Below are 25,633 nucleotides of genomic sequence, written 5' to 3' on the forward strand. Positions count from 1 at the left end.
TCATTTATAAATAATTTTTATACTATTTTCATTTTCCTACCTCAAAACCAATGGTGAAAATAAGCAATGAATCTTTATCTTGTTTCTAATAGTAGTGGAAATGGCATTTGCCCTTTGTTTTGTATTTTATGACTTACTATAGCTTTATCATTAAATTTCTATTATAATACATTTCGGTAGTTTGTGAATGACTAACTATCAGGTCCAATGTTATGGTGCAGCAGATCAAGCCAATGCCTATAACACTGGCATCTAACATGAGCACTGCTTCAAGTCTTAGCTGCTCTACTCCTATCCAGCTCCTTGCTAATGCACCTGGGAAAGCAGCAGCAGCAGATGACCTGAGTATCCAGGCCCCTGCAACCCATGTGGGAGACCCAGGCAGAGCTCCAGGCTGGTGGCGTGAGCCTGTCCCAGCACCAGATACTGTAGCCAATTTTGGAGTGAACTAGTGAATAGAAGATCAATCTAACTCTGCCTCTCAAATAAAAAAAATTTTTTTTAATTGAATGACTACCTAAATATCCTTCAATTCTTTGTCTGAGGGCTGGTGCTGTGGCATAAGGGGTAAAGCCGCTGCCTGCAGTGCTGGCATCCCGTATGGGTGCTGGTTCAAGTCCTGGCTGTTCCACTTCCTATCCAGCTCTCTGCTATGGCCTGGGAAAGCAGTAGAAGATGCCCCAAGTCCTTGAGTCCCTGTACCCACATGGGAGACCCAGAAGAAGCTCCTGGCTCCTGGATTCGGATCAGCACAGCTCCGGCCGCTGTGGCAAATTGGGGAGTGAACCAGCGGATAGAAGACCTCTCTCTCTCTCTGCCTCTCCTCTCTGTGTATAACTCGACATTCAAATAACTAAATATATTTTTTAAAAAATTCTTTGTTATTATTGTCTCTCCTTTAAAAAAAAAAACTATTTCAAGCCGGCGCCGTGGCTTAACAGGTTAATCCTCCACCTTGCGGCGCCGGCACACCGGGTTCTAGTCCCGGTTGGGGTGCCGGATTCTACCCCGGTTGCCCCTCTTCCAGGCCAGTTCTCTGCTATGGCCCGGGAAGGCAGTGGAGGATGGCCCAAGTCCTTGGGCCCTGCACCCGCATGGGAGACCAGGAGAAGCACCTGGCTCCTGGCTTCGGATCAGTGCGATGCGCCGGCCGCAGCGGCCATTGGAGGGTGAACCAACGGCAACAAGGAAGACCTTTCTCTCTGTCTCTCACTATCCACTCTGCCTGTCAAAAAAAAAAAAAAAAAACTATTTCAGAGGATATGAGGGTGTCCCAAGAGGTATCAACTGCTGTACCAAATACTCGTTCTGTTTCTCCTTCAGTTCATTCATATAATACATTACATTGCCAGATCTCTTAAAACTCACATCTGTACATTTCTGAGCTAAATTCTACTTAGGTATAGTACAGAATTCTTTATAAGTTACTAGACTTTTATTTAGAAAGTATGTACATACAAAAATTTTTAGTTTTCTTGATGTACTAACTTCATTCTACTAAGGTTATTCTAATCATAAAACAAATAGAGGGGCACAGAATATTTACTATTCTAAAAAATGTTAAGCAGAATAATTGTTTATCATATAATGAACAGTTGCAAAAACCTGCTATCTACTTTAATGGTTAAGGGGCTTGCATGCCCCCAGGGCAGGCGGACCAGTATTTCCTGATCGCACAGACAAGGACCATTCCCCCCCTATACACACACACACACACACACAAAACCAGCCAGCCAGCCAGCCAGCCACTCCATGTCTTGACAGCTAAGGGAGAACTCTCAGCCTCAAAAGAATTTTCCAGGCTCCCTCTGGTGGCTGTGCTGTTCCAGAGAGAAGGGGGAAGATGCACCAAATTCCTCAAGCTGGGATTTGTACTACGGGGTTCATGGTATGGGTTGGCTTAATGCTATTCATTCACATATTCTTACAATACATACTTCTTGAGAACACGCGTGTGCACTCACACACACACACACACCTTTTTCCTTGACTGTGTTAGTCACCATCTGCCTTTGGTGCTCTGACTTCAGGTTGGCTCTCTGCTCTCAGGTCTACAGATTGCTTTCCTAGCCAATGACAAATATTCCCACTTAAAAACGTACTTCAAAAAGTTTAAGGAAAAAAGGAATTACAAGGTAAGCTTATTTTGGTGCAAAAAATTGTTGAAATCCGGGCAGATTTTTCATAATACACATTTTCCATGAGCTAAGACCCCTCATAAGCATTGATTTAATGATTTTTGAACCAAAATAACCTTTTAATTGAATTTCCATGAACATTTTCAAGTGCCCCCATACATGTATGATTCTGTCACAACATGCATTTGCTTGCATATCTGGCACTGACAAGCACCAAACACATACATTCCCAAAATACAATACAAAGCATACCGCACACAATGTAATTACTGGTCAACTTTAAGGCACAGTAGAACTTAGGAGAGAAACTAATTGCTCATTAGCAGGAAGTAATTATTCCTACCCCAAACATTTTAATTATATATACCTACCAATTAAATATCCAAATTCCTTCTGAAAGAACAAAACTCAAAGAGATTACTCGGAATACAGACACAATGGTGGGACCAGGTCATAAGAAGGCACATGACATCTTTCCTAGAAAATGTAAGGCTATTCAATTCAGACATCTGGAGTTGGCAGTTTCCTTATTACCTGGACACCTCCATAGTAAATAAAAACATAACTATAACATGCATGAAAAGACAAGCCATTTATCTTCATCATTATACTGAAAGCTGTTTTAAGGCACAATTCCAATTAATAACATATCAATTATATCACCAACTGACATAAAAATCTGTTACCAGAAAATATAATTACCTGATAGCAGTCTCCATTAAGATTGTCTAAAACATCACCACACGTTTTTCTCATGTATTTCTTGCATCCATCAATCACCATTTGGTCAATGTACAAAAATGGTTAAGGAGAATTTGGACATGTCAAAGAACTCTGAAACAGTACCACTTTAAAAAAAAAAAGTTAACACAGAGGTTTTATAATACATTTTGCCCAAGATCCCTTGTGGATACCAAAATCTCATAAAAAAAAATAGCATAGTGTATACATGCAACTTATATACTTTAAATCACCTCTACATTATTTATAATATCTAATAAAATGCAAATAGTTGTTAAACTGTATTAAGGAATAAACACGATGGAAAGATGCAAATTTTTTGAGTATTTCCTTTTCTTTTTTTTTTTTTTTTTTGACAGGCAGAGTGGACAGTGAGAAAGGTCTTCCTTTTCTGTTGGTTCACCCCCCAATGGTTGCTAAGGCTGGCGCACTGCGCTGATCCAAAGCCAGAAGCCAGGTGCTCCTCCTGATCTCCCATGCAGGTGCAGGGCCCAAGGACTTGGGCCATCCTCCACTGCCTTCCCGGGCCACAGCAGAGAGCTGGACTGGAAGAGGAGCAACCAGGACTAGAACTTGGTGTGCCGGCGCCACAGGGATTAGCCTATTGAGCCGCGGCACCGGCCTGAGTATTTTCTAATTACTAAAAAGTTATTTGAGAGGCAGAGAGACATGGAGAAAGATCTTCCATCCACTGGTTCATGCTTCAAATACTCACAGTGGCTGCACAGGACCAGGCCAACACCAGGAGCCTGGAACTCAATGCAGGTCTCCCAGGTTAGCAAGGACCCAACGACTCGAGCCATCATCTTCTGCCTCTCAGAGTGTGCATTAGCAGGAAGCTGCAAGCAGGAGCAAAACTGGAACTCAAAGCTAGGCACTCGGATAAGGGGCATAAGCATCTCAAGTGTTTTAACCACTCTGCCAAATGCCTGCCCTGGTCCAGAATTTATTTCAAAGTAGTCATTTGTGTCAGTAAGTTTCCTCTATGGCTTATATTTATTGTATCTTGTTTTAGAAACCATCCCCTTGGGGCTGGCGCTGTGGCGCAGTGGGTTAATGCCCTGTCCTAAAGCGCTGGTATCCCATATGGGCGCCAGTCTGAGACCCGCTGCTCCACTTCCGATCCAGCTCTCTGCTATGGCCTGGGAAAACAGTAGAAGATGGCCCAAGTCCTTGGGCCCCTGCACCCATGTGGGAGACCCGGAAGAAGCTCCTGGCTCCTGGCTTCGGAACAGCGCAGTTCCAGCCATTGCAGCCATTTGGGGAGTGAACCATCGGATGGAAGACCTCTTCCTCTCTCTCTGTGAAACTCTGACTTTCAAATAAATAAACTTAAAAAAAAAGAAGAAAAAGAAACCTTTCCCAGCATTGTGGCACAGCAGGTTAAGCTACCACCCACAATGCTGGCATTAGCAGGAAGCTAGAATCAGGAGCCAGAGCTAGAACTGAACTGATACACTCCAGGCATGGGACATGGACGTCTTAATCACTAGGCTATCCACCAGGGGTTCTTTAAGATATTTTCAATCCATGATTGTTTGAACCCCTGGATGAGAGTCCAAGGATATATAGGGTGGACGCTGTATGTTGATCCCAATTTGGGGAGGTGCTTAAGAAAGCAATTTTAGCAACTGCTGAGAGTAAACATGATATCAAAGTCACTTGCTCTTTTATTCTCAACTACATGACTGGCTATTTCTTTGTGGCCACATAAAAGGCTACTGGTAGTAAACTGAAACCTTTTCTTTTGTAATGTTTAGTTTTTTGAAAGGTAGATACACATATAGAGACACGGAAAGGGAAAGAGAGACCATCCATATGCGGGTTCACTACTCAAATGTGCACAACAGCCAGGGCCTGGCCAGGCTGAAAGCAGGAACGCAAGCTTCATCTCCCAGTTGGGTAGCAGCGACTCAACTACAGAAGTCATCATCCGCTGCCTCCCAGCGTGCATAGCCGCAGGGAGCTAGAATTGGAAATGGAGCCGGGACTCAAACCCAGGTTCTCGGATATGGGCTAAGAGTGTCCCAGGCAGATCTTAATGTTAATGGTGTGCCAGGTGCCCACCTTGAAATGTTTTTCTTAAGTGAGTGTACATAGCATATTTGTGTACTCTAGCATTAATTTGAGCCTTAGACACAAAAGCTCTTGGCATGTACACTGTATTCCAATAAAAATGTTTTGTAAAAAGACACAAAGAAGCCCAGTGAACTTGCTGTCTTATACAACAAAGGATATCTCCACCATAGTGACCATCTTTGGTTTCAGTTTGACTATTTCACATAGTATGCCTCCATCTCCACCTCCCAGGATCAGTACATCTTTGCCAGTATAATCTTCTTTGCCACTGCCCATGATGGCCCGGGTATACGCCAAATCACTCTCCGCCAAGTCTAGAGGGAAAAACAGAGACCCAAGATGGCAACTCCACTCACACACACAAACCCCCTGAGCTCTCAGCACACTAGGTAGTGCAGGGCTGTAACCTCAAATACAAGCCTTTCATCCATCTTAAAAGACTGTCCACAGCAAGTGAAATGGACACTATGACAAATAGTGACTTGATCAGCCCTTGTCCTGACTGTTGATGTACAATGTAATACTTTATCCTTTTTAGTATTTTTTTTGTTCTAGTACTAGTGGTTGAACTCTGTAATTAACACACAATTATTCTTAGGTGTTTAAATTTTAACTGAAAAGTGATCCCTGTTAAATATAAGAATGAGAAAAAGAGAGGGAGGAGATGTACAATTGGGGACATGCTCAATTGGACTTGCCCTAAATGGTGGAGTTAGAAACATGCCAGGGGATTCCAATACAATCCCATCAGGGTGGCATGTACCAATGCCATCTCACTAGTCCATGTGATCAATTTCAGTTCACAATTGATCACACTGATAGATCTAAGAGTTAAAGGGATCACACAAACAAGACTAGTGTCTGCTAATACTAACTGATAGAATCAAAAAGGGAGAAAAGGATCCAACATGGGAAGTGGGAGACACAGCAGACTCATAGAATGGCAGATGTCCTAAATAGCACTCTGGCCTCAGAATCAGCCCTTAAGGCATTTGGATCTGGCTGAAGAGCCTATGAGAGTATTTTAGGCATGGAAAGCCAAGGCACTCTGGAAAAAAAAAAAGACCTAAATGAAAGATCTCAGCGAGTGAGATCCCAGTAGAAAGAACGGGGCCATCAAGGTAGGAGGTACCTTTCTCTGAAGGGAGGAGAGAACTTCCACTTTGACTATGACCCTATCGGAATAAGATCAAAGTCGGCAAACCCTAAAGGCTTCCATAGCCTTGGCAACTCATGACTAGAGCCTAGGGAGATTACTGACACCATGAACAAATTGTTGGGTCAACATCAAGAGTCACTGTGTATTTACATCCCATGTGGGATCTGTCGTTAATGGTTTGTACAATGTGAAGTAATGATATAGCTAGTACTGAAACAGTATTTTTACACTTTGTGTTTCTGTGTGGGTGCAAACTGATGAAATCTTTACTTAGTATATACTGAATCGATCTTCTGTATATAAAGATAATTGAAAATGAAAAAAAAAACTTGGTGTTAAATTGGAAATTACATAGAAAAGTAATCATTGTTTTAAAAAAATATCATGTAGGATCTCTGTCATTAATGTGCTGTACACTGTTATTTAATGCTATAACTAGTACTCCAACAATATTTTTTTCACTTTGTGTTGCTATATGGGGGCAAACTGTGGAAATCTTGATGTTAATGGAAGGGGAGAGGGAGCGGGAAAGGGGAGGGTTGCGGGTGGGAGGGAAGTTATGGGGGGGGGGAAGCCATTGTAACCCATAAGCTGTACTTTGGAAATTTATATTCATTAAATAAAAGTTTAAAAAAAAAAAAAGACTGTCCACAGTGTGGCTAAGTAACTTTCAACACTGCTCATCTGACAAAATACAAATGGACAGCAGTCATTGGGAAGAAAATGAAGTCCTCAGAATGTTCTGACATGCTGACTAGTGAAAACTCAACTTCATCTCAACCAATGTAATAATCTATCTGAGGGTTGCTTCAAAATAACAGGAGACAAAGTGGCCTGGGGTTTAGGTGAAACCATAGCAACCTAACTGAGGTGAGTTCTTGGTTTCTTTATGATGCTAGCTGGTCTGCTTAGGTTTGACTCTTTCCATATGAAAAGAAGTATTTAAATAAGCAATGGCACTTTCTTCTGCAATGTTACTACTAAGAAAAAGCTATGCCAAGACAAAGTTTACATGAAAGCCCAGAAAATGTGCATCTCAAACAACAGCAATGTCAAATACAAACCTAGACAATGGAAGTACCTGTCTGGAAAACACACTGCCACCCAGTGATGCATTAGGGCAGGGATGGAATACTTACTAACATCCCCACTGAGGATGAGAATGTTTCCAAATTGTTTCGAGTGTAGAATTTTAATGTTCTGATAAGGCGAGTCTTCGTCATACACCACTTCATCTATGTCATACTCAACCAGGCGCCCATCAGCGGTGGGCCAGTATCTGTCAATGGCCCCTCCTCGAACGATGGGCGGCAATCTGGAAAAAGAGGGCAATAGGAATGAGGCCTTACTACAACACTGCCTTACAAGTGGACCTGGGAAAAGAGGGGGTGAAAGAGTGATAGCTAACTGCAGGCACAATCCTAAGAGCACAAAATGAATTCAAAGTTCGGGATTTTAGTTTTATAACCTCGTGGCTACACCTCATGTGAACAACCTTTGTGAATAGCAGTACACTGTTTCAGAAACTTCTCAGTGCAGCAGTTAAGACACCGCTCGGGGTGCCCGCATCCTCTACCAGAATGCTTGGGTTCAGGTCCCAGCTCCATTTCCAAGTCCAGCTTCCTGTTCATGTACACCCTAGGAGGCAGCAGATGACAGTTCAAGTAGTTGGGTCTCTGCCACCCACCTGGCAGACCTGGATAGGAGATGTTCTGGCCCAGCTGCACCAGCTGCAAGGATGTGGAGAGTAAACCAGTGGATGAACGATTTCTCTCTGTCTCATTTTTTCTTTCAATAAATGAGTAAAAGCTTTAAAAAAAAAAAAACACCTTCTGGTACATTTTAAATTTTTCTTAATGAAAATGTGAAAGAAAAAAATGGCCACTGCAGTTATCTCACTTTCCTGCAAATACTTACAGGTATCTCTCTCCTAAGACCTCCTACACAACCATTATCACACTCCTTCAAGTTCATATGCAGGCATTCTCTACTTCAGAAGGCATCTTCAAGAATCCCAAAGTATCCCAACTACATCCTCTATAGCTGTTCTGCTTTTGAATATTGGTTCATACACTGCATTTTGCTGTTTTTTTCTTTTGTGCTCTCTTTTAGCCTAAACATTCTTTTTTTCCCCTGGTGTGTTTCATGACATCGGTATTTCTGAAAAGTCTACCTTAGGTGTTCTGGGGGGTTTACCTGGTCACTGCTTCATGTCCTCCAGACATCACATCAGGAACATAAGATGTGCATCTAACCTTTTTGTGGCATCCATTGGTTCAAGTGGTAGACACTGGGCTGGCACTGTAGCGTAGCAGGTAAAGCCTCTGCCTGTGGCACTGGCATACTATATGGGCACCAGTTCAAATCCCGGCTGCTCCACTTCCGATTCAGCTCTCTGCTATGGCTGGGAAAGCAGTGGAAGATGGTGCGAGTGCTTGGGCCCCTGCACTCGCATGGGAGACCCAGAAGAAGCTCCTGGTTCCTGGTTTAAGCCATTGTGGCCATTTCAGGAGTGAACAAGTGGATGGAAGACCTTTCTATCTCTCCCTCTCTCTGTAACTCTACCTCTCAAATAAATAAAATCTTTTTTTTTTTAAAGTGGCAGTCACTGGATCTCTCCATTTGCAAAGGTATGGTCTCCCCCTTTGCAATTAGTAAGCAGACTATGGGGGAGTCCTCAAACTGGGTGAAGGTCCTGACTCTAAAAGAAACCTTTACCAATGGCTTCTGCAGCAAAAAGATTCTTGTCTGAATCAGTGATTACTGGGGTGGCTACAAAATGATGGATGTCCTCATCCCACTTGTTTAAATGCTCAGTAATTTTGATAGGATGAGTATACTAGAAACTGCCAGCAGAGGACACTAAATGACAAGAAAACAAACCCCGAACCGCGGTTTGGCAAAGCCAACCCAAACAAAGGAAATGAGGGCTCATTCCACATCTAAGAGAACCACATGCTAGTGGTGTGCTCTCAGCAGTAAAACAGCGTGACGTACAGCCATAGACACAGAAAATGCTGGGATACACTGCCTCTGATTGCCTCTTAGTCTCGTTATACAAGGCTTTCTATGAGGAAATACTAACATCTATAAAGAGCACTGGGATTGACAAAGCAACTTCTCAGACACTTTCACTTAACCCTAACCACTCCTGATCCAATCACTTCATCTTCCATGTGAACAACATCGGCTTGCAAAATGTTGGAGAACAGAGATTTTCCTTTAAAAATGTGAAGTCCCAATCAGGACAACCCCTAGGACCTGAAGGAAGCTTACGACAGCCCTGGCGGATGGCGAGAAGCGAAGTGAACCGCCCATGGTATGGGATGAGGGTGGCAGGGTCAAAGTCACCTTCTTTCAGTGGAAGAAACCCAACCCCTGGTTGACAGACAGCCAACTACCACCAATTAATGAACTAAGCACAAACACTCTGCAAATAAACAACGCCTATTCTCAGTTAAGTCAACAGTACCTTGGCTAAGGTGACGAGCTCTTCATTGCAACATAAAGATTTCTAAAGACTGGCAAAGAACCACAAGGATCTCTAACAGGACGTGGAAGCCATTACATGGATGAAATACTCACATACGGGTGACTAGGGGTCGTTGTGCAGTCCTATAGAACTAGTTTCAACTTCTACTGCTCAAAGTCAAAACCAGACTATAGCAAGTGGGGGAGAACACGAGTAACATGTCAGGCCTCAAAAACACTATGTCAACTTCAGCAATTCGTTTTTTAAACTAACATGTGGGGTAGTGTTCTCCCTCCTCTTCATGTGCAAATACAATACAAATACATCCCATGGCTCCTTAATCAAAAATTCCAATTTAATTCATTCAAGGGAGAATAATTTCAGATAGTGTTTCTAAGTTTTCTGTTAGGGAAATACAACAAGGAAATACCAACTGCTTAATTTTTTCACACTTATTTTGTGAAAATATGTAAAAACTGAGACAAGAAAACACAAGTTGTAGATTTTGAACAGAGCATCTAAAGCTTAACTCTCATTTAGAGAACTTCTACCAAAAAGAAAAAAAAAAGAACCAGATTTCCTATGAAGGCTGAAGCCCAGAAATGCATAACCTAGTTACAGGCCTGATAAGTCAGGCTGCATTTTGATGTGGGCCCCTTCATTCTTACAGTTGGGCCACTTTCCAACAAATTCAAGTGGATGGAGATAAGGAACACTGGGCCAAAGCGGGAAAAGCTGAAGTGTACAGAAAGTTCTGTGGGTGTGCACATCTTTTTAAGGATGAGGAAAGGAGAAAGACATGGCTGAGGGACTACTAAACTGAGTGTGAGTGGAGTTAAGAAAGTCTGGGTACGCCGAAAGATTTCAAAAAAAAGTGGGCAACTTGTGGACTGCATTATGTTCTTTTCACCAAGTTTCCTGCTTGCCTTTCTACCTACCGAGGTTAAATAATTACCTTGTTATCCTACATCTGCCCTGCAGCTTCCCTATGGGCTGATCAAACTTAGCGTGGTGAGTCACCGAGTACTTAAAAACCCTAGCTCTTGCCAGTAAGGATCCCCTCTTCTGGAGGGTGCCATCAACTGGAGAAACCTGTATCCTGTATTCTCTATTTCTCTGATGCAGCAACCCTCCTAGAGACTGTCTTCCCATCTGTGAGTTTAACTTCCTGAGGTCTTGAGGCCAGAGGAGGAGCCAGTGAGGCAGGGCAAAAACCCAACTCGGAGATGACATGCTATGAATGCAAAGCACTTCTGAATTCCCAGGACCTACCAGACCCTATCCCTTGTGACAAATGGCGAGACTGCTACTTCTAAAAATCTAAAGCCAATGGCAAACATTTCACTGATGTCCAATAGAACTTTCTAATGGAAATGCCCTATTATCTGTGCAGGCACACAAGGCAGTCACTGATTCTAGCTACTGACATGAGCCTCAAGTAACTGGGGGACTGCATTGTTTAGTTAATGAGCTACCCTCATTACCAGCAGCAGCTCAAGGTGGGTGGCCACTCAAGGGAAGTTTTCTTAGTTGAAAGCTTTGAAGCAAAATTTTTTTTTTATCACTCCACCACATCAGACATCTTAAAATTGCTCAACTCCACTCTGAGGCCCAGAACTCTGAGCAGAAACAAGTGTTCTTTTCTCTTTCCTGGAGGGGATGGAGGTCGGGAGACAGCAGCCCTAACTCTGCTTTGTAGAATTCCAGCTCCTTGGAATCACTGTGCAGAGCCTTACAGCCGCTGTTTCATTTTACCCAGAAATTCTGTGTGTGTTCCATACACTCTGTCTTGCTTCGGTGGGAGGGGCCCAGTAGCTCAGTGTAGCTTCTTGCCAGAAACAAATGGTGATATATCTTTTCCACATCTTAAATAGATACTACCAAGGACAATACTGCCATTCTGATTACTTTACCAATTAAACAAATATAAAAGGACATTCAAGAGTGGACTTACCGCTTCACCCGCCCAGTACTGTCCTGACTCAATTCTTTCATTCTTTCTTCTACTTTGTTCAAAAGCTACGGTTAAAGAAAAGAAATCAGTGGGCTTATAGAACAGCTAAATGACGGTCCAGAAGATGGGTCATGCTGATAGCTGTGTGATACTGACATAGACACCTGTCCCCCTCCATCGCGACATGAGCTTCTAGACCTTGTTCAAGTCTACACTGTCCTGCCAACTATCACACATGGTGCTGATCCAACTTTAGCATGAGTTAGCAACCAAAAAATGGGAGGAAGGCTACCTGATACTGCCAGTATAAAATAGTAATCAGAGCTTCTCTATTGCCTCTAGGGAAAAGCAAAATCATGACTCAGGCAGTTAAAAAGGAAAGCTGAAAGGTGAGTGCTGTGACACAGCAGACTGAGATGCTGCTTGGGATGCCCGCATCCCAAACCAGAGTGCTGGTTGGCCCAGCTGCTCTGCTTCCTATCCAGCTTCCTGCTGATGCACCTGGGAAGGTACCAGTGATGTCCCAAGTGCTTGGACACCCACCACCCCGGTGGGAGACCTGGATGAAGTTCCGGGCTCCTGGCTTCAGCCTGGCCCAGCCCGAACTATTGCCAGGCATTTGGGGAATGAACCAGAGGATGTACACCTCTCTCTCTGTGTGTGTGTGTGTGTGTGCTTGTGCGTGTGTATCTGTCTCTGTCTCTCTCATGCTCTGCCTTTTAAGCAGACAAAAAAAGACTAAGTATTGTAAACACAGGGGGAAAAACAGGAAGGCTGACATCCATGTTCCTAAAAACAACTATCTCTTCTCTAAAAGCACAGATCTGGAAGGAGGAGAGTTTACAATTAACTGTAAAGTCAGCAATTAAGAGAAAACAAATTTATCATTAAGCCAAGCAGATTTTATGTTCCTTAAACACATGAGTAAGTAAGTAATGAGAAACTGACACTGTCGATCTCTTCTTTGCCCTGGGTATCACTGTCGTAACTCTGAAGGTCCAGCAACACCAATCCGTGTGGATAAATTCTCAAATTGGCGAAGCTGCAAAGTAAAGTATAATTCTAAAGTTAGGAATTGTATCACAGCACTCAAAAAGAAAAAAAAAAGATAGTACCCCAATTAAGAGAAAAGACTACAGCTCTAGTCCTACGTCACATAGCTAACTCTTTGGCATTCTTATTAGGGCTGCTTGTGGAGGGCAGAAGCTATCGATCATTTAATGGGAGATTTAGAGGGTGTCACAAAATACTACAGCTTCAAAACTGGGCCTTGCACCCAGGAAGTGACTTAGGAGCGGTTCTGTGAATTTGATTAAAAGGTTCTCCAGGTGATTCTTCTAAGTCTGGTTAAGCACTGACCTAAGAGGAAAGGAGGGTAGCGAAGGGCAGCCTGGCTTCTCCCAATTACCCTCCAGAGTTCAAAGAAGAGTTGAGCTTTGCTGCCGGCAGGCGGGAAATTAATTCAGTAGGGGTGGGTCAACTCCAGCCCTATGGTTTGTTTCGGGAACATGTGCAGACTAAGACTGGTTTACATTTAATAATACGTTAAATAGTAAGTGACAGACCATATGTGCCTCTAAAAAACACTTTTTAACCTCAATTAGTAGATAAGCAGCCCATTTTTTAGAATAAAATGAATATTTCAGTGTGTTACATGCACTAAGAAGTGCTTTACGAAGCTTGTTTCCACTGTATGTGTTTATGTATACTGCATATACACAGATGTGTATTTTCAGGATTATGATATGAAATTACTTCTTATCACAAAATTGTGCCTAAAGAAACATTTGAAAAATACTAAATTAGAAGAGGAATTCTGTTCACAGAGGGAGACAGGCAGTGCCCTTAAATGGCTCCAAAATCAGGTTCAGGCCCAGACACCACAAACTCCTGTACACCTGAATGAGCAGCCGCTCTTTCCTTTCCATCCATACCAGCAGCTAAAAGGAGGGGCAGGGTTGAAGGAAGGATAGAAAATGCCACCCCTGAAGCGCTAGACTGGTTCTAGCATGAACAGAGGGAAAGTCAGTAATGGGGCCAGAAATAAAGACAAAAAATTACTGGGGGGGGGGGGGGGGGCAGTGCCGTGGGTTGATCTTCCACCTGAGGTGCCAGCATCCCGCATGGGCACCAGTTCTAGCCCCAGCTGCCCCTCTTCCAATCCAGCTCTCTGCTATGGCCTGGGAAAGCAGTGGAAGATGGCCCAAGTTGGACCCCTTGCACCCACATGGGAGACCCAGAAGCAGCTCCTGGCTCCTGGCTTTCGGTCAGCACAGCTCCAGCTGTTGAGGCCAAATGGAGAGTGAACCAGCGGATGGAAGACCTCTCCCTCTCCCTGCCTCTCCTTCTCTCTCTGTGGAACTCTGACTTTCAAATAAATAAAAATAAAAGTCTAAAAATTATTTAATTAATTAATTAACAGTGCAAATTTGACAATCTCAATGACTGTGCACATTAAGTCTGTCTACATATACAACACATACTTATAGTTAAGAAAATACAAAGAATTCAAAGAAAGGAATTTCTCTTATCTGTCATTTCTTGATTTAGAATTTCTTTCCTCCTCTGTGAACAAATTCAGTCTAAGTACATGTTGACTACAGAAAGTCTATATATATAGTCTGTAACCCAAAAGACTTGAGTCCTTGGATCATCTCGGCTTCCTGCCAAGCTCCTTGCAGACTTTATCACCGTGCATTTTATTGTGGTCTATATTAACTGACAAGCACTCATAACCGTGGTCAGGTGGCCAGCAGCATTGCTTTAGCTTGGAACTCACTGGAAACGTGCCTGAGGCCCTGCCACAGACCTACTGCAGTGCACACTGGGTGGGTGGTAGGTGGGGAATGTGTGTTTCACCCAACTCCGGATCACTGCCGCCATTTCACACTGCTGATGCTGCCAGGCCACACAGCAGAATCACCGGGGCCTTTGGACAAACAGATGTCCAAACCGGTGGCCTCGATCTCTGGGAGAAATGCCCAGGGGCGGGTACTTCCTAATAGCTTTCCTAGGACATTCTGAGGTACAGCTAGGGTTGAGAAGCACTGAATTCTGGCTTCCATCCTAAAAGACGTCAAAGGAAGAAAAAAGAATACCTGGACACCACCACCACCTCACCCTTCTTCCCCCTCTCTGTCTTCCTTCAGAGCCCACTTTCGAAGAAGAGCCCTTGAGGCCGTCTCACCTGCCATTTTTGTTTGTGTAGGTGGCTAAATACCCATGGTCTTGCCAGGTGTGCACCGACTCTGCCATCCCTTGCTCCTGGAAAATTGACTGGAGGCCTTTCAGAATGGTCTCGCCATTAGCTGCAAGACAAGATAGAGAAGGCAAGGTGCTCAGGAAGGCCCATTCAGGAAGGCCGTTTGACGACTGAATCTTCGAAGAAAATCTGAACAGTTACCAGTGTCACTTAGGCCCTGTGTCAAGAGTTACACACAATCTCCACACTGCAAAGAAAGGCTACACAGATCACCTGGGTACATGAAAGGACACAAAACTGACCATAAATAGCTATACCCAGGATACAGAGAGACATTCAGCCTATCTAGAGATAGCATAACCAAAAACCAAAGACATGTAAATACAACAAGAGTATTTCAGTTTAGGTTAAATGAATGAAGATTTACATTACTAGAAAGGGGATGCTTATTCACTGTTAACAGGTACTACAAATGATCCCAGGGGCTGGTGCCGCGGCACACTAGGTTAATCCTCCACCCGCGGCGTCGGCGTCCCATATGGGCGCCGGTTCTGTTCCCGGTTGCTCCTTTTCCAGTCCAGCTCTGCTGTGGCCTGGGATAGCAGTAGAGGATGGCCCAGGTGCTTAGGCCCCTGCACCTGCATGGGAGAGCAGAAAGAGGCTCCTGGCTTCGGATCAGCACAGCACTGGCCGTAGCGGCCATTTGGGGAGTGAACCAATGGAAGGAAGACCTTTTTCTCTGTTTCTCTCTCACTGTCTACAACTCTACCTGTCAAATAAATAAAATAAAATCTTTTAAAAAAAGACTCAAAATTTTTCATTTTTCAGATATTTTACAAAGTGGAAGTGTTGCTTCTGAAATCAGAAAAAAAGAAATCAAATGTTAATGCTCAGAAATAGAGTTCTAAATGGTAGTACTGAACAATCCCATGGACCATTCTGCTGTGCTGAGGGGACACCCGCTCCCAATCCAGAAGCCTATTCCCACCTCAACCCCCAAAGGGAGCCCAGCATCGCCAGTTAAAATGCACTAGCTTCTGCAGGCTCATTTGAAGCCAGTTTCCTCAAGAATATTGAACATTACAATACTTAGGGGGAACAAAGGCAAAATGCAGTTTGTTCTTCCATAGCTCCATGTGCAAAACAGCATAACGAAGAGCCAACGTGTGAGAAGAAGATTGGAATTATTCTGCAGGTCTGCTCCTCATGAGGGAAAAATCACAAAGTATCAAAACAAAGCACTTCTATGACCTGAACAGAGGCAACACACACACACACACACACACAGAGAGAGAGAGAGAGAGAGAGAGAGAGAGAGAAAGGATCACAGCTGACTCTAGTGTGATTTCTCAAGAAAAATACATTAAAATTTCTGCCTTAACTAAGTAGGGCTGAAATTGGACCTGGATGTGATTGATTTTGTTCACTATGCATGAAGAGTCAACCTCCAGGGGCTGGTGCTATGGCACAGCAGATTAAGCCGCTGCCTCCAACAATGGTATCTCATTCCTGGTGCTGGTTCAAGTCCCAGCAACCCCAATTCTGATCCAGCTCTCTGCTAATGAGCCTGAGAAGCCAGCAGAAGATAGCCCAAGTGCTTGGGTCCCTGCTTCCCATGTGGGAGACCAGGATGGAGCTCCTGGCTCCTGGCTTCAGCCTGGTGCAGAATTGGCTGTCATGGCTATTTGGGGACTAAATCCACAGATGGAAGCTATCACTATCTCTCTGTCCTATGCCCCCTGCCTCCCCATCCCTGATCTTTCTGCCCTTTGAATTAATAAATACTCTACTTCCAGTTACCCTTGGAATTGTGTTACTAAGACCTTTCTAGTGCACATTAAGAATAAAAGCCACAAGAAGTGGGCACTGGGCACAGCACACAAGCCAAGGCAAACCAGGAGCCACAAGAAGCTAGGAAAGGCAGGAAAGATTGTCCAGGAAGAGCCCTCAGGGGAAGCATGGGCCTGCCACACCCAAATCTCAAACTTCTGACTTGTAAAACTGGAAAAAATACATCTCTATTATTTAAAAAAAAGTTTATTTATTTGAAAGTCAGAGTTAGAGAGACAGACACCTTCCATTCTGGCTCACTCCCCAAATGGCCACAATGACCTGGGCTGGGCCAGGTCAAAATCAGGAGCCAGAAGCTTCATCCGGGCCTCCCACATGGGTGCAGGGGCCCAAGCACGTGGGCCACCTTCTGTTGCTTTCCCAGGCCATTAGCAGAGAGCTGGATCAGAAGTGGAGCAGCAGGGACTCGAACCAGCACTCATATGGGATGCTGGCATTTTAGGCAGTGGCTTAATCCACCACGCCACAACGCTGGCCCATCTCTGTTTTTTTGGGCCTCCCAGATTGTAGGATTTTTAACAGCAGTCCTAGCAAACTACCCACACAACTCTATTTTCAACACAACAGAAAACAGAGTGGTAAAAAAGGCAGTGGAATCCTAATTTTTGTTAGCTTCCAGATTAGCAAACACAGAGCAGTCAGGACAGAATCAAAACCCGGATAATATTTAGATGGCAGAGCCTAAAATAAAAGTAAGTAAAAATCCATCAAGTGTCCACCCCCAAGGAAGGGGTTTTTTTCCTCTGCAGGCAGCTGAACCCATGCGGTGGTGGGGGGGGGGGGGGTAGGAAATGGGACCTGAGTACAGCCAGAGAGCCCAGAGAGCATAGCCCTACCCATCATCAAAATGAATGAACTGGGGGCTGGCACCGTGGCTCACTTGGGTAATCCTCCGCCTGCAGCGCTGGCCTCCCATATGGGCACCGGGTTCTAATCCCGGTTGCTCCTCTTCCAGGCCAGCTCTCTGCTGTGGCCCAGGAGTGCAGTGGAGGATGGCCCAAGTGCTTGGGCCCTGCACCCGCATGGGAGACCAGGAGAAGCACCTGGCTCCTGATCAGCGCAGTTTCGGCTGTAGCAGCCATTTGGGAGGTGAACCAACGGAAGGAAGACCTTTCTCTCTGTCTCTCTCTCTCACTGTCTATAACTCTACCTGTCAAATAAATTGAAAAAATAAGAAATAAAGAATGAACTGAGGCCACTTCCAGGAAACAGCCCATTGAGACTATAGGAGCAGAATCCACATTGCATGCCCACTGCAACACAGCAGCAGCACCCCAATGAATCATTAAACTCTCATGTATTTCTAACAAAAATGTACCTTTGAGAAGTTCATTTGGCAGAAAATAATCTAGCTTGCTTTGCTGTTCCGAAATTGGTTTCCGGAAATTAAAAAAGAAGGTCTGAATTATATCCTAGAACTGTAGTGTTTCAGAATGAATGCCACCCAGCTTAAAAAATAAAAAAAATCTTCTGATTTCAAACTTGACAAAATGAACTAAGCTGTTCGATTTGTATTTGTCTGGAGGTCAGCCCACTGAGCAAGTGCCAGAACCTCGGTGGGGGCAGTAGGTGAAAGTGTGCCTAGCCCGCAGAGCTCAGCCTGCCTGGGAAAGAAAGCCACTGTGCAATTATGCAATCCCGTCTTGGCTAGACCAGATGTTTTCTGTTTTCAAAGTGTATAAAACAAATCATCACTCCTGGTAAATTGCCTCAAGACTGGGTTGTGTTGGCACATAACAAAACAGATCACAAATCCCCCATGCTGGTGAAGGGGACAACCCAGGCAGGGCCGCTCTGCAGGTGTCCCACCAGGCTGTGCGGTGAACGAGGACCTGGGGGCTGAGCTGGACCAAACTCGGTCCCTTGGGCCAAGGAAAGGGGGGGTCTTTGATGCTCGCAAAGGCCTTGACTGCCAGCCAAGCCCAGCATGGCAGCCGCCCCCCTTTCCTCACTAGCACAATTAGCAGAAAGGAACCATGGAGGCTAAAGGAAGCCCTCCAGCTAGGTTTTAAAAGGAAGACAAAAACGGATATGAAAGAAATCCAATTTGAAGTGTTCCTTCTTGTTTCTGCACTATGGGCTTACCCCCCAGGTCAGTAAAAACGGGGCCAAGTCTGAACATAGTTCTTTCTAGCACCAACTGTTCATTCCCCTACATGCCCAGTTGGTGAGCAGGGCCGTGTGGTCCCGTTGGCCATGTGGGAATGTCAGCCCTGCTAAGAGGCTATCTGCAGGAGTGACAGGACCACCATTTTGCCCACTGTCTATCTCACTTGGTATTCACTTTCTTCCTAATCTGGGGTCTCTCCCCGATCACCCATGCTGCTCCCAGCCCTTGTGGAGGACTCTGGAAATGGGAGCTTTAGTCTTTTCTGAAACCAGGGCTTGAAAGAGAAAACTGGAAGCCAATGCTATGAGCTCCACCAGGCTTGGAGAAGTGACTTGCTTAGTCATCTTCATTGCAGGTGCTTAATAAATGGTTTGTAGGTAAATGAAAAATTATTTCATTTGGCTGAATTCATCATCCTTAGCACCTTCTCTATGCAGGGTTTCTAGAACATACAGATCAGTGGTTTTCAATCCTAGCTATATATCATAATCAACTGGGGAGTTCAAAAACTTTGATGCCACATGCTAGAGCAATTAAATGAAAACCTGGGGGTGGGACTCAGGCATCAGTATTTTTAAAAGCTCCCTGGGAAATTCCGATGTGCAGCCTCGGTTGAGAAGGGCTCGTCTAAACTTCCCAACAAGAAAGAGAAAGAAATCCCCTATAATATAATCTCCATACTAATTACACCCAAGTCATCACAAAGTCACAGCGGTTCAACAAAACAAGTCTGATCAAAGTCCGAACTCTTCACTATCTGAAACTACAGCTAGCCCATGACATTCCCCAGAAAATGCTTCGCAATGATTTCAAATTTTAACCTGCAAGCCTGTCCAGTATTGAGCACGTAACATGATGAAACGAATCACAGTTGCTCTATATAGTGTAAGCACTGTTCTCATCCGATTCAGGCAACTCCAGTCAAAACTACTCAGTGTCAGTAAAGCTAGTCAAGACTTCACATCTCTATTGCTCCAAATACAGAAATGGGGGCAATATAGTCTGAGAACTGTTATGTGTGCTATGTGTGGCTGAAATGAGCTTGGGAGCAGAAGACACCCGGATCTGGGAACAAGATAACAACATCCTAAGTGTCTACAAATCAGAAGAAAATTTAAAAGCAGATCTAAATACTAAAAGAGCTATAACCACACTTCTTTAAAGTAGATAACCATAATCCAAACTAGCCCAACAAAATGCTATTTGGCAGAAGTTCTTAGAAAACCCATTTCCACTGAGGTCAGACAAGAAGGATGTTGTGACACATATTGTAGCTAGTATTTCACTCATAGCCTTCCAAAGTGCTCTGCAACACACTGGCCCCTTCCAGAGCAACACTTCTCCTTTGTCTACCGAAGAACGAACTGGCCCCATTTCTAGACCCCTGTCTGCTTAGTTCATTCAACAAAAACTTGGAACACATCATGCGGTCCAAATTCAATACCCCACAACCAAAAGATGACAGGAAGGAGAAAAAAAGAATCAAGCCCACGTTTCATCTCCCTGCCTCATGTTCCTCCACGGATCCATGAATAGGTCTCCCTTAAAGAACTTCATTCCTCTGACCCTGAACGTCAGCTGCAGATGGCCGAGGCCCCAACCTGCACATCCGGCTGAATCCTGGCTCCAGTGCAACCATCCTTGGCACCATTCGAATCCTAAATTGGAAATCAGTCAGGCTGGTGACTTCCCACAGATCGGTATACCATTGCCCACTTAAGTTCCCCCTAAAAGGTCCCCCTCTTCAAGCTTTTCCCATAAATCCCCCACCAGAGCCTCTCCACCTCCCCCCAACCAGCTGGCCAAGATACTTCTCAGACCTAAATTCCTCAACCACAAAGTGAAACCAATGTTAGTTCCTTCCATCCCTCAAGGTCCTGCTATTTAATCACTGATCCATTTGGCGTCGGACAGCCCTGTGTGTGAAAATTAAGTAGATTATCTGTACCCGTCTTTCCTAGTTCAGAAAGTTGTGCTGAATAACAACGTATGACAACTCCACGCAACCTGGCAAAAAGACAGGAAAATATGCTTTGGTTATATTCCCGGCCCTTCTTCAGCTTAAGGGCCAAAAATACTCCTTAATAAGCTGAATTCCATTAGCAGCTGCCCAAAACAAATAATGCAATTCTCACCATCCAGGAAGAAACCCTGCCCCTCTCTACATGTGATCTAGGCTTGCAGCTTTAAGTTTTTTCAACCTCAAAAACTTCAGCTAAGAAGGCTCTGGCAGTGACATCCTGGGGGGTGTGCAGGCTTTCCAAAGGCTATGTGATGTTGCATGCCTTGTGCTCAGATGCCAGGCCTTGTGCAGAGAGCGCCACGGGGCCTGGCCTACACTGCCATCAGCCAATGGGTGAAGATTACCCTTTGAAAATGAGGGGGAGAAGCTGCACATTCACCTTCATTTTGGCTTTCTCACATTCAAGCAGCATGGGGCTTCTCTCGCCAACCATATTTTTAAATTAAAGCTGGAAATTCCATACCTCCCCATCTAGACCCCACCCGCTATTGCTCTGTCTCCTCTTCCATATGTGCTGAAGCTATTTAAAGCCCCAAGAAGCAGTCAATCATTCATTCCTCCACATCACATAATGGCAAACCTGTTCTAGCCCACTTCCTGCACCCACAGATCCCGATAGTTCCATAGCCCCACGCCCTCACTCGCACTTTATTCTCGCTTACATCTGCCCTGTCTTTCCTGCCATGCTTATCACTTTCCACCCAGGGTCCCAAGGCCCACCAGAGTCAGTTCTATCCCCACTGCCTGCCGCTGCCTCCTTTCAGGCATCCGCACTCCTTTCCAAAGATGGCCCGGGGCTGGTTGTCTTTGGAGCCTATTTGCAGCTCCTTGCGAGGGAAAGCAGCCATGGGCATCCTTCTCCCAAACCCCAGAGTCAGAAGAACCCAAGACTCCAGGTTAGGTTGAGGAGTTTCCCTTTGCACAAAAACCAGCATTGTGCTCCCTCAACAGAATCCTCAACCAAAAGAGGAAGAAACAGAAATGGGAGCACAATCCTGTCTGAAGCCCTGAGAGCTGCTTTCAAACTGCAAGCAGGTGTGCTCATCTGGATGCGGACGCTGAGGCTCACTGCAGCCTTTGCTCAGAACTCGAGTTTATTCTGCGTAAATTATATCTCAAGTGTAAAAACAAACATGTGTCCGGGAGCCGCCCACACCACTGGCCTGACTCCTCTGTAAAGAGCAACACAAGAGCACAACATCTCTAGTGGGCTGCTCTCACCCAAGGGGGTGGCTCGGCATTGCCTGACAGATCAAGAGCACCTTCTCTGCCCAGCAGCAGTCCAGGTTAGCAAAATCAACTGATACAAAGAAAAACCTTTTGTATTTCTCAGTCAGAAAACTGTAGTTCTATTACAAGTTAACTGATTAGCCTTCAAAAGCAGTCTGCCATCCAGGAGGAGAATTCTCAGACACCCAGAAGCCTAAAGAATTCCCAGGGATTAAAGCGGAGGTGCAGCAGGTGCTCTCTGGGCATGCCTCGCTTCCACAGCTTGGTCTCACATTCCCGAGTCCAGTCTTTCACAACAGCTGCAAGATGATTAATCTCATCACACAAAACCCAAGCCCACCAACAGGAACGTTCAGAGCAGCGTGACTCATAGCAGCCAAAAAGGAGAAACAACACAAATGCCTATCAAGTTATAAATGGCTAAGCAAAATGTGGCATATCCGGACCACAGGCCATAAAAGGCCCGAAGCACTGACACAGGCCACACACAACACGGAGGGTGGAGCGCTCTTGAGAAGCCGATGCTAAGTGAAAGGAGCGGTCACAGAATCATTCCATTGATATGAAACGGCCAGAAAAGGTAAATCCAGAGACAGAGGGCACTGACGGGAGGTGGGAGGTGGGAGGCGGGGCAGGAGGAACGGGGTTTCTTTTTGAGGTGACAAAAATGTTCTAAAATTAATTGTGGTGATGGTCATAAAACTCTGTGAGTATACTGAAAACCACTGGATTCCCCACACTAAACAACAGAAGTTAAGTCATGGGACTCACATCAGCAAAGCTGTCCTAAACACCTCCAAACAATCTGAGCCTTGAGAGTCCCTCAAACTCTGGGGTAACACAGGCAACAGAGACAAAACCCCAGACCTTAGTTTCTCACCTCCTCCGACCACCACAAGCCTCAGCCGAGGCAGAGCCTCAGCTACAACATGCACCAGACAAAGGGGCTGGAAGGGGTGGCCGGCTCTGCCCCAACCAACCCAGCCTCCCCAGTGTCAGGGTGGCTGCTGGCCCAGACCTGGGAGATGGCCGCAGCAGAAGGCAGCAGGGCCCTGCTACCCCACATACACACAGCCACAGCCTCGGGTCTCACTTCAATAGCTGGAAAATGCAGAAGGGGACAAAGGTGTACACCATGTGGAGGGCTTATTTTAGAGCACGGTTTCTGCTGTTCATAAAAAAGCAAAGCAACCAGGAAAAAGTAACTACAGAGAGAGAAAAACAAGCCCCAGATTAGTGGCCATGCAACACCAACACAGAAGTTAACACCCAAGCTCTTTCCACGCAAACACGCATTAAGGAAAGCCAGATGGGAATGTTTAGAGAACACTGCCCACAATGACTATTTCTTACAACACACACAACACTAAGTTACAGCACAATGTGAAGTTACAGCATAAAGTGACTGCACTGCTACTTGTTAAAGAGGCACTCCCTCACGGACATGCAGGACCACCTCATGTCACCTTTCCCTAAGAGGGCAGGAACTGGCCACTCCAAAGTAACACCCACCTATGTCATCCATGAGACACTCTCCTTGCAGATTAAAGTAGGACTAAGAAAAATATGCGTGACACACAATCCTACAATCCTAATCCCTCTTTTGGTCTGGAAATCAAAACTCTAATCCAACATTGCACCCACTCATTCTTAGCATGCCTCTGTCCCCCGCAAGACTAGGAGAGTCTTCAAAAGAGACAGACAAATCCCAGTTCCTGATTCACCATCTTGTACCACAGAGAGCAGCACAAGGCTGGGGTTGCCGAGTGACCCAAACCAGGCTGTCCTCACCCTCTGATTTCACCCCCATGTGAGTCAAAATTTAGAAAATAAGGCGGAAGGGCCGGCGCTGTGGCGTAGCGGGTGAAGCCGCAGCCTGCAGTGCCAGCATCCTATATGGGCGTGCCGGTTCGAGTCCCAGCTGCTTTGCTTCTGACCCAGCTCTCTGCTGTAGCCTGGGGAAAGCAGTAGAAGACGGCCCAAGTCCTTGGGCCCCTGCACCCACATGGGGCACCTGGAAGAAGCTCCTGGCTCCTGGCTTCAGATCGGTGCAGCTCCAGCCATTGCGGCCAGGTGGGGAGTGGACCAGCAGATGAAGATCTCTCTCTTTCTCTCTCTCTCTGCCTCTCCTCTTTCTGTGTAACTCTGACTTTCAAATAAATAATAAAATAATTTAAAAAGAAAAAAAGGAAAAGGAAAGAAGGTGCCAAAAAGGGAGATTATGCCCTGCATTTGGAAGGAAGGCAATACTGTTGTTTGTGCTGGAGACAGTGACCGACCAAGCCACTTGACTTCTCTGGAAAGAATCAGGGGAGCAACATAAGGTGTCCAACACTGCACCATGGGCCTCAGCAGGTTAATGAACACATTAGCAGAAAAAGAAAAGAGCTAACTCGGCCAAGGGAACCAAAGCAAGCACCAAGAAAAGCAGGCAGACCTGCACAGAGGTGGGAGGGCGGTGAGGTTTCAAGAATATTTCAAAAGGTTTGGGGGGGGGGGGGGTCTGGTGCTGTGGTGTAGGAGATAAAGCCTCTGTCTGCGACACTGGCATCCCATATGGGCACAGGTTCCAGTCCCAGGTGCTCCACTTCTGATCCAGCTCTCTGCTATGGCCTGGGAAAGCAGTAGAAGACGGCCCACTGCACCCACTTGGGAGACCTAAAAGAAGCTCCTGGCTCCTGGCTTCAATCTGGCCCAGCCCTGGTCATTGCAGCCATTTGGGGAGTGAACCGGCAGATGGAAGATCTCTCTCTCCCTCTCTCTATAACCCTTTCAAGTAAATTAAAAAATAAACATTAAAAAAAAGGTTTGAGGCCGGCGCCATGGCTCACTAGGCTAATCCTCCACCTTGCGGCGCTGGCACACTGGGTTCTAGTCCCGGTCGGGGCACCGGATTCTGTCCTGGCTGCCCCTCTTCCAGGCCAGCTCTCTGCTGTGGCCAGGGAGTGCAGTGGAGGATGGCCCAAGTGCTTGGGCCCTGCACCCCATGGGAGACCAGGAGAAGCACCTGGCTCCTGCCATCGGATCAGCGCGGTGCGCCGGCCACAGCGCGCCAACCGCAGCGGCCACTGGAGGGTGAACCAACAGCAAAGGAAGACCTTTCTCTCTGTCTCTCTCTCACTGTCCACTCTGCCTGTCAAAAAAAAAAAAGTTTGTGGCAAAAATGAAATTGAAAGATAGCATGAATTTTTGAAAGGTAAAAGTTTGGATTACATCACATTTCTCTCAGAGCTGTCCCTGAGGAGACCCCTCAGCCTTCCCCCTGGCTCTGTCAGGGCAGCACCAGCAAAGTTACATTCCAGGGGGTCCTTCAGAAGAGACCTCCAAGGAGATTACCCAGTGCTGGGAAACAGGAGAAAAGTGCATCTTTCTAGAGAGCAGTTTGGGGATGAAAGACAAAGTCCACCAATCAAAACTCTACCCAAACACAGAGAGGGCTGTGAGCTACAGATGGATTCCAGATGAGAACAGAGCCATGTGGGGGGCCTGGGAATCTGTACTTCAACGTTTTTCCAGATGGCTCCAAGACAGGCAACTACCATCACTGGACCTAGGTGGCATAAAAGGCAGTGAAAAGTGACCTTTTCTATAAAGGGCCACATAGTAAAGTGGTCAGGTTGTGCAGACCAAATCAAGTCTCAGATTCTTCTGTGTGTGTGTGTGCGTGTGTTTGT

The 25,633-nt window shown here is 45.4% G+C and overlaps 1 protein-coding gene across 1 annotated transcript in view; it reads right to left on the bottom strand.

Moving 5' to 3' along the window:
- The window catches only part of SMS (spermine synthase), a 49,798-nt gene that overhangs the window by 12,803 nt on the left and 11,362 nt on the right, over positions 1 to 25,633 (bottom strand). Inside the window, exons 2-7 of the mRNA XM_062183796.1 lie at positions 14,731 to 14,851; positions 12,492 to 12,585; positions 11,544 to 11,608; positions 7,257 to 7,432; positions 5,118 to 5,272; positions 2,841 to 2,930 (exon numbers count right to left, since the gene is read on the bottom strand). Of these exons, the coding sequence (XP_062039780.1) occupies positions 2,841 to 2,930; positions 5,118 to 5,272; positions 7,257 to 7,432; positions 11,544 to 11,608; positions 12,492 to 12,585; positions 14,731 to 14,851 (701 nt within the window). The remainder of the gene's footprint in view (positions 1 to 2,840; positions 2,931 to 5,117; positions 5,273 to 7,256; positions 7,433 to 11,543; positions 11,609 to 12,491; positions 12,586 to 14,730; positions 14,852 to 25,633) is intronic.

The sequence above is a fragment of the Lepus europaeus genome, chromosome X (genome assembly GCF_033115175.1).
Source record: "Lepus europaeus isolate LE1 chromosome X, mLepTim1.pri, whole genome shotgun sequence".
Taxonomy (NCBI): Eukaryota; Metazoa; Chordata; class Mammalia; order Lagomorpha; family Leporidae; genus Lepus; species Lepus europaeus.